The sequence below is a fragment of the Perca fluviatilis genome, chromosome 15, assembly GCF_010015445.1.
Source record: "Perca fluviatilis chromosome 15, GENO_Pfluv_1.0, whole genome shotgun sequence".
In the NCBI taxonomy this organism is placed as follows: domain Eukaryota; kingdom Metazoa; phylum Chordata; class Actinopteri; order Perciformes; family Percidae; genus Perca; species Perca fluviatilis.
In genome coordinates, this window is record NC_053126.1 from 1,110,798 (window position 1) to 1,120,797 (window position 10,000).

General features: G+C 28.8%; 1 protein-coding gene across 1 annotated transcript in view; it reads right to left on the bottom strand.

The window, feature by feature from the left end:
* Nucleotides 1-120: 120 nt before the first annotated feature.
* The window catches only part of LOC120573830 (ataxin-2-like protein), a 55,803-nt gene continuing 45,923 nt past the window's right edge, over nt 121-10,000 (bottom strand). The window contains 3 exon segments of the mRNA XM_039823689.1: nt 121-537; nt 8,164-8,326; nt 9,719-9,901. Coding sequence (XP_039679623.1) covers nt 479-537; nt 8,164-8,326; nt 9,719-9,901 — 405 coding nt within the window. The 3' untranslated portion in view covers nt 121-478.

The window sequence follows — 10,000 nt, forward strand, 5'->3', positions numbered from 1 at the left end:
ATTTTGAAATCTTGAGAGCCTGATTTAATTAACAGACCTGAGAGAGGTGTCGATCGTCTCCTGTAACTCTCGGCCAGACAATGAATACATCACACTAAAAACTGACTACCAAGGACACGGTGTGTTTTCAGTGGTTTTATTATTAATGAACTAGTTTCGTCTGTAAAAGGACAGAGGAGGGGGGGGAGGGGGGAGAACTGTTTCCACTGCCGTCAGTCTAAATGTTTCCACCCGTTATCGTCTTCAGTCCAGCTTCGTGTTCAAGTGTGAAAACAGTCTGTATTTACATTTTAAAATCCAGAAACGTCTTTCTGTCTAAAGGATGAAGTGGGTCAAAATGAGGATGTGTTAATTTGATGTCAGGAGGTGGGAATGTTACGAGTTATTTGGGGATTTTGGGGTTGTATTTTTTTTTTTTTTTATTCCATCACGCAGTAGCGCTCGTCTCCCTCGCTCCTGAAGCCAGATGGGACGGGGTTCAGTTTGCAGAGGGGTGAAAGGTCAGCTGCTGGCCGGGGTGAGCCTGGACCTGAAGAGCTGCAAGACACAACATACAGACATGTTTCTTAAAAATCGGTTTATTCAAAAACACCCGAAATTACACAAGACGAGTGGTATGTCGAGACAATTCATAAAAAGTTATATTATAGTATGTCGAAAAAAGTCATAAAAAGTCATAGTATAGTATGTCGAAAAAAGTATAAAAAGTCATAGTATAGTATGTCGAAAAAAGTATAAAAAGTCATAGTATAGTATGTCCGAAAAAAGTATAAAAAGTCATAGTATAGTATGTCGAAAAAGTATAAAAAGTCATAGTATAGTATGTATAAAAAAGTATAAAAAGTCATAGTATAGTATGTCGAAAAAAGTATAAAAAGTCATAGTATAGTATATCGAAAAAAGTATAAAAAGTCATAGTATAGTATGTCGAAATAAGTATAAAAAGTCATAGTATGTCGAAAAAAGTATAAAAAGTCCTGGTATAATATGTCGAAAAAGTATAAAAAGTCATAGTATAGTATGTCAAAAAAAGTCATAGTATAGTATGTCCAAAAAGTATAAAAAGTCATAGTATAATATGTTGAAATAATTCATAAAAAGTCATAGTATAATATGTTGAAATAATTCATAAAAAGTCATAGTATGTCGAAAAAGTATAAAAAGTCATAGTATAGTATGTCGAAAAATGTCATAGTATAGTATGTTGACAAAAGGATAAAAAGTCATAGTATAGTATGTCGAAAAAAGTATAAACAGTCATAGTATAATTATAGTATGTCGAAAAAGTATAAAAAGTCAGTATGTCAAAAAAGTATAAAAAAATCATAGAATATGTCGAAAAAGTATAAAAAGTCATAGTATAGTATGTCGAAAAAAGTATAAAAAGTCATAGTATAGTATGTCGAAAAAGTATAAAAAGTCATAGTATAGTATGTCGAAAAAGTATAAAAAGTCATAGTATAGTATGTCGAAAAAAGTATAAAAAGTCATAGTATAGTATGTCCGAAAAAGTATAAAAAGTCATAGTATAGTATGTAGAAAAAAGTATAAAAAGTCATAGTATAGTATGTCAAAAAAGGTATAAAAAGTCATAGTATAGTATGTGAAAAAGTATAAAAGTCATAGTATAGTATGTCGAAAAAGTATAAAAGTCATAAGTATGGTATGTGAAATAAGTATAAAAAGTCATGGTATGTGAAAAGTATAAAATCCTGGTATAATATGTGAAAAGTATAAAAGTATAGTATAGTATGTAAAAATGTATAGTATAGTATGTTGACAAAGGAAAAAGTCATAGTATAGTATGTCGAAAAAGTATAAAAAGTCATAGTATAATTATGGTATGTCGAAAAGTATAAAAAGTCAGTATGTCAAAAAAGTATAAAAAATCATAGAATATGTCGAAAAGTATAAAAGTCAAGTATGGTATGTAAAAAAGTATAAAAAGTCATAGTATAGTATGTGAAAAAGTATAAAAGTCATAGTATGGTATGTAAAAAGATAAAAGATGTTGTTTTTAAAACTCTTATGGTATGTGAAATAAGTATAAAAGTCCTGGTATAATATGTGAAAAAGTATAAAAAGTCATAGTATAGTATGTCGAAAAATGTCATAGTATAGTATGTTGACAAAAGGATAAAAAGTCATAGTATAGTGTAGCCGAAAAAAGTATAAACAGTCATAGTATAATTATAGTATGTCGAAAAAGTATAAAAAGTCAGTATGTCAAAAAAGTATAAAAAATCATAGAATATGGAAGAAAGTATAAAAAGTCATGAGTTGAAAAAAAAAGTATAAAAAGTCATAGTATAGTATGTAGAAAAAGTATAAAAAGTCATAGTATAGTATGTGAAAAAGTATAAAAAATTAAGTATAGTATGTCGAAATAAAATATTAAAACTCAATTATAGTATGTCGAAATAAGTATAAAAAGTCCTGGTATAATATGTGAAAAAGTATAAAAAGTCATAGTATAGTATGCGAAAAATGTCATAGTATAGTATGTTGACAAAGGATAAAAAGTCATAGTATAGTATGTCGAGAAAAGTATAAACAGTCATAGTATAATTATAGTATGTCGAAAAAAGTATAAAAAGTCAGTATGTCAAAAAAGTAAAAAAAATCATAGAATATGTCGAAAAAGTATAAAAAGTCATAGTATAGTATGTCGAAAAAGTATAAAAAGTCATAGTATAGTATGTCGAAAAAGTATAAAAAGTCATAGTATAGTATGTCGAAATAAGTATTAAAACTCAGTATAGTATGTCGAAATAAGTATAAAAACTCATAGTATAGTATGTTGAAAAAGTATAAAAAGTCAGTATGTTGAAAAAGTATAAAAAGTCATAGTATATGTCGAAAAAGTATAAAAAGTCATAGTATATGTCGAAAAAGTATAAAAAGTCATAATATAGTATGTCGAAAAAAGTATAAAAAGTCATAGTATAGTATGTCGAAAAAGTATAAAAAGTCATAGTATAGTATTTCGAAATAAGTATAAAAAGTCATAGTATAATATGTTGAAAAAGGTATAAAAAGTCATAGTATAGTATGTCGAAAAGTAATAAAAAGTAATAGTATAGTATGTCGAAAAAGTATAAAAAGTCAGTATAGTATGTCGAAATAAGTATAAAAAGTCATAGTATAGTATGTGAAAAAAAGTATAAAAAGTCAATTATGTTGAAAAGTATAAAAAGTCATAGTATATGTCGAAAAAAGTATAAAAAGTCATAGGTATATGTCAGAGAAAGTATAAAAAGTCATAATATAGTATGTCAAAAAAAGTATAAAAAAGTCATAGTATAGTATGTCGAAAAAAGTAAAAAAAGTCATAGTATAGTATGTCGAAAAAGTATAAAAAGTCATAGTATAGTATTTCGAAATAAGTATAAAAAGTCATAGTATAATATGTTGAAAAAGGTATAAAAAGTCATAGTATAGTATGTGGAAAAGTAATAAAAAGTAATAGTATAGTATGTTGACAAAAGGATAAAAAGTCATAGTATAGTATGTCGAAAAAAGTATAAACAGTCATAGTATAATTATAGTATGTCGAAAAAGTATAAAAAGTCAGTATGTCAAAAAAGTATAAAAAATCATAGAATATGTCGAAAAAGTATAAAAAGTCATAGTATAATATGTCGAAAAAGTATAAAAAGTCATAGTATAGTATGTCGAAAAAAGTATAAAAAGTCATAGTATAGTATGTCGAAAAAGTATAAAAAGTCATAGTATAGTATGTCGAAAAAAGTATAAAAAGTCATAGTATAGTATGTCGAAAAAGTATAAAAAGTCATAGTATAGTATGTCGAAAAAGTATAAAAAGTCATAGTATAATATGTCGAAAAAGTATAAAAAGTCATAGTATAGTATGTCAAAAAAGTATAAAAAGTCATAGTATAATATGTCGAAATAAGTATAAAAAGTCATAGTATAGTATGTCGAAATAAGTATAAAAAGTCAGTATAGTATGTCGAAATAAGTATAAAAAGTCATAGTATAGTATGTCGAAAAAGTATAAAAAGTCAGTATGTTGAAAAAGTATAAAAAGTCATAGTATGTCGAAAAAGTATAAAAAGTCATAGTATATGTCAAAAAAGTATAAAAAGTCATGTAGTATGTCGAAAAAAGTATAAAAAGTCATAGTATAGTATGTCGAAAAAGTATAAAAAGTCATAGTATAGTATTTCGAAATAAGTATAAAAAGTCATAGTATAATATGTTGAAAAAGGTATAAAAAGTCATAGTATAGTATGTCGAAAAGTAATAAAAAGTAATAGTATAGTATGTTGAAAAAGTATAAAAAGTCATAGTATAGTATGTCGAGAAGTAATAAAAAGTAATAGTATAGTATGTCGAAAAAGTATAAAAAGTCATAGTATAGTATGTCGAAAAGATAAAAGTCATAGTATAGTATGAAAAAGTCATAAGTATAAGGTATGAAAAGATATAAAAGTCATGAGTATAGTTATATGTAGAAAAAAAATTATATAAAAAGTCATAGTAGTATGTCGAAAAAAGTATAAAAAGTCATAGTATAGTATGTTGAAAAAGTTATAAAAAGTCATAGTATAATATGTGAGAAAAAGTATAAAAAGTCATAAGTATAGGTATGTGCGAAAAAGTATAAAAAGTCATAGTAGTATGGTTATTCGAGAAAAAGTATAAAAAGTCATAGTATAGGTATGTCCGAAATAAGTATAAAAGTCAAGTATGGTATGTGAAATAAGTATAAAAAGTCATAGTATAGTATGTCGAAAAAGAATTAAAAAGTCATGTATGTTGAAAAAGTATAAAAAGTCATAGTATGTCGAAAAAAAAGTATAAAAAGTCATAGTATATGTCGAAAAAAGTATAAAAAGTCATAGTATAATTATCCCGAAAAAAGTATAAAAAGTCATAGTATAGTATGTCGAAAAAAGTATAAAAAAGTCATAGTATAAGTATGTCCAGAAAAGTCATAAAAAATGAGTATAGTGTCTTCAGAAAAAGTATAAAAAGTCATGGTATGGTATGTGGAAATAAAAAGTCAGAGTATAGTATGCAGAGAGTAAAAAAGTATGTATGTTGAAAATAAAAAAAGATGTATATGTTGAAGAATAAAAAACATATTATAGTATAAAAAAAAATTATAAAGTCATAGTATAGTATTGAAAAAATTATAAAAAGTCATAATTATGACGTATGTGAGAAGAAGTAATAATAATTATAATTATGTAAAAAAGAATTATAAAAGTATAGTATTAGAGTATGTCCAGAAAAAGTATAAAAAAGTCATGGTATGATTATGTGAAAAAGAGTATAAAAGTCATGGTATGGTATGTGAAAAAAGAAGATTAAGTATGAGTATGTGAAGAGAAAGAGTCATAGTATAGGTATGTTGGAAAAAGTATAAAGTATGGTATAATTATGTGAAAAAGGTAAAAAGTCATGGTATATTGTGTGGTGGTATGGAAAAAATTATAAAATCATTATGTTGAAGAAAAGTCATGGTATATTGTAAAAAGTAAAGGTATAGTTGAGTATAAAAAGAAAATGTTATAGAGAAAAGTATAAAAGTCATATTATGTATGTGAAAAGTAAAAAGTCATAGTATATATGAAAAATAAAAATAATTGAAAAAATAAAAAGTGGAAAAAGAAAAAAACATGATTAGATAAATCATGTATGAAAGATAAAAATATAGAGTAGTAAAAGTATAGTATTTGAAGAAAAAGTATAAAAGTCATAATTATAGTATAAAAAAGTAAAAAAGTCATTATGGTATGTCGAAAAAAGTCATAAAGTATAGTGTGTGAAAAAAGTATAAAAAATAGTAGTATGTACAAAAGAATTATAAAAAAAGTCATAAGTATAGTATCGAAAAAGTATATAAAAGTCATAGTATAGTATGTAAGAAAAAAAAAGTCATAGTATATGTACAAAAAAAGTATAAAAATATAAGTATAGTGTCGAAGAAAGTGAATAAAAAAGTAATAGTATAGTAATGTGAAAAAAGTATAAAAAGTCATAGTATAGTATGCCGAAAAAGGTATAAAAGGTCATGTAAGTATAAGTGTAATAAAAAGTATAAAAAGATCTTAATATTAGTATGTCGAAAAAGAATATAAAAAGTCATAGTGTATTATGTGTAGAAAAGAATTATAAAAGTCATAGTATAGGTAGTTGAAAAAAGAATATAAAAAGTCATAGTATAGTATCGTATAAAACGAAAAAAGTATAAAAAGTCATAGTATAGTATGTCGAAAAAAGTATAAAAAGTCATAGAATAGTATGTCGAAAAGTAATAAAAAGTAATAGTATATAGTATGTCGAAAAAAAGTCATAGTATAGTATGAAGAAAAAGTATAAAAAGTCATAGTATAGTATGTCGAAAAAGTATAAAAAGTAATAGTATAGTATGTCGAAAAAAGTATAAAAAGTCATAGTATAGTATGAAGAAAAAGTATAAAAAGTCATAGTATAGTATGTCGAAAAAGTATAAAAAGTCATAGTATAGTATGTAGAAAAAAGTCATAGTATAGTATGTCGAAAAAGTATAAAAAGTCATAGTATAGTATGTCGAAAAAAGTATAAAAAGTCATAGTATAGTATGTCGAAAAAGTATAAAAAGTCATAGTATAGTATGTGAAAAAAGTATAAAAAGTCATGAGTATAATTGTAATAAAAAAAGGAGTATAAAAGTCATAGTATAGTTGTCGAAAAAGTCATAAAAGATAGTATAATTATGTCGAAAAAGTATAAAAAGTAATAGTATAGTATGTGAAAAGTATAAAAAGTCATAGTATAAGTATGTCAGAAAAAAGTATAAAAAGTCATAGTATAGTATGTAAAAAAAGTATAAAAAGTCATGTAGTATAGTATGTCGAAATAAATTAAAAGTCATAGTATAGTATGTGAAAAAGAGTATAAAAAGTCATAGTATAGTATGAAAAAAAAGTATAAAAAGTCATAGTATAGTATGTCGAAAAAGTATAAAAAGTCATAGTATAGTATAGTATAATGTATAAAAGTCATAGTATGTAGCGGAAAAAGTCATAGTATAGTATGTCGAAAAAGTATAAAAAGTAATAGTATAGTATGTCGAAAAGTAATAAAAAGTAATAGTATAGTATGTCGAAAAAAGTATAAAAAGTCATAGTATAGTATGTCGAAAAAAAGTCATAGTATAGTATGGCTAAATAGTATAAAAAGTCATAGTAAGTAGGGGTAAAAGTATAAAAAGTCATAGTATAGTATGCCAAAAAGTATAAAAAGTCATAGTATAGTATGTCGAAAAAGTATAAAAAGTCATAGTATAGTATGTCAAAAGTATAAAAAGTCATAGTATAGTCTAAAAGTAATGTAATAGTAGTATGTAAAAAAGTCATAGTATAGTATGTCGAAAAAAGTATAAAAAAGTCATATAGTATGTCGAAAAAAGTATAAAAAGTCATAATATAATGTCGAAAAAGTATAAAAAGTCATAATATGTCGAAAAAGTATAAAAAGTCATAGTATAGTATGTCGAAAAAGTATAAAAAGTCATATGTCGAAAAAGTATAAAAAGTCATAGTATAGTATGTCGAAAAAGTAAAAAAAGTCATAGTATAGTATGTCGAAAAAAGTATAAAAAGTCATAGTATAGTATGTCGAAAAAAGTCATAGTATAGTATGTCGAAAAAGTATAAAAAGTCATAGTATAGTATGTCGGAAAAAGTATAAAAAGTCATAGTATAGTATGTCAAAAAGTAATAAAAAGTAATAGTATAGTATGTCGAAAAAAAGTCATAGTATAGTATGTCGAAAAAAGTATAAAAAGTCATAATATAATGTCGAAAAAGTATAAAAAGTCATAGTATAGTATGTCGAAAAAGTATAAAAAGTCATATGTCGAAAAAGTATAAAAAGTCATAGTATAGTAAGTCGAAAAAAGTATAAAAAGTCATAGTATAGTATGTCGAAAAAGTATAAAAAGTCATAGTATAATATGTCGAAAAAAGTATAAAAAGTCATAGTATAGTATGTCGAAAAAAGTATAAAAAGTCATAGTATAGTATGTCGAATTCTTTTCTTTAAAGGGGTAGTACGTAGAAAATAAATTGGTTTAGTATGATGAAAAAAGTCCTGATATGTCCTAGTACAGCACGTCAGAGCCAGTCTGTGTTTTGGCGTGCGTTGTACCTTGTGGGTGTCCGATGTAAAAGTGTTGCGGCGCTCCCTGTTGGGGGCCATGTTGGGGGTTGGAGCCCCCGCCCTGCTGAGGGGAGACGTAATGCAGCATGACGGGCGGCAGGCCGTGGCCAGCAGAGTGGTGCGGTCCAGACATTCCTCCTGTGACATGAGCCTGCAGAGGACATAAATGAGACGCCACATGACAATCTGCGTCTGACGGCAGCTTTGGCCCCGATTTCCTGCTCGCTGACTAAATCCACACATTGCGGGCTAATCAGCATCGCCGCGGCGCTTGAGCGTGACGTGTGAACTGTTAAAAACGCGAGACGAGAGGCTCACTGATGCCTCGCAGACACAATCCAGATACCTAGCTGGTTAAATCAATTCATAACACGAGTTATCTCAGGACACTTTACAGATAGAGTAGGTCTAGACCACACTATAATTTACAAAGATCCAACAATTACAGTAATTCCCATTTCCCGTTTCTATTGTCAAAAGCAGTGGATGGTACAAATAGAACTGCTCCTTTCCGTTCTGTGTTTTGTTACCCCTCTGTTGAGCTACCTAGCACTCTCCGATACTATGCAGATGTTCCTCTGCATCGTCACTCAAGAGTTTAAATAACATCTGGCTCTATGTGAAAAGCAACGACAGAGAGAAACAGACTTGTGGTATGAGTAAGTTGAAGGTGAACTTGTCAAAGTAATGTCCATAGCAATCCCCCCAAAACGTCCCAGTTAGAGAGTTAATTCCATTAACATAGTCATCATAAATCTTTACACTCATTCCCTGAAAGAACCAAGTAGGCATCACTTATTGCACGATTGAAATTTTCATCAAAACTTGCCATTCTCAGCGTGTAACGTTACTTTCTATATTAGTCCATACATACCCTTCTCATCTCTGTGTGTGTGTATAACGTCTGTCTGCGACGCTGCCGCCATTAAGTTAGCTTAGCACAGATCCTGCAGGTAACTGGTTCCAATATTATTGTTCCCATTAAGAACATCAACATAGTTACTTATTACATGTTGTGATTTGTAGAGTCACAGCGTGTACAAAAAACAAGGTCACATGACACACAGCCATCTTCTAACCGTAAACAAACCGGGAACTATATTCTCAGACAGGCTTGCTGCAGCATATCACTCCGCCCAAGTACTATATTCTTCCGCCTGAGAATATAGTTCCAGGTTTGTTTACGGTTAGAAGATGGCTGTGTCTCATGTTACGTTGTTATTTGTACACGCTGTGACTCTACAAATCACAACATGGAAATAGGAACATGTTGGTGTTATTTTGTCACTTATTGGGAGCAGTAGGATTACTGGAACCAGTCACCTCCAGGATCTGTGCTGGTCTGATGCCGCTGGAGCCGTCAGACAGCTTTACAGCACGCACTGAGATGAGAAGGGTCTGTATGGACTAGTCTAACTCTGGGGGTTACAGTGAATAAGATAAAGTCCCAATAAGTTGGCGCGTTCCTTTAAAAGGCGGAAAAGCCCAAAAAATAATCTTTAAAAGAAATAAATAGACAGAGTTGGTGGCTGTTCATATTCACCTGTGTGAGCTGGCTGATGGAGGGGAAGCCGTGGGGCAGCTGCTGGTGGGTGGGCAGGCTGTATCCCTGCATGGTGTAGGAGGCCTGGGGGGAGCTGTGGCCCGGCTGCATGTTAGGAGGGTTGGGGGCCGACAAACCTCCAGAGTGGAACATGGACTGAGGCTGAGGACCGGCTTGATTTGACTGAGCGGGAAAACAGAGTTTGAGATAAAGATTTAAAAAAAACTACGATTGATCAAATCATGTCACAGGAAGAGGCAAAGATCGCACATCAGGACATCA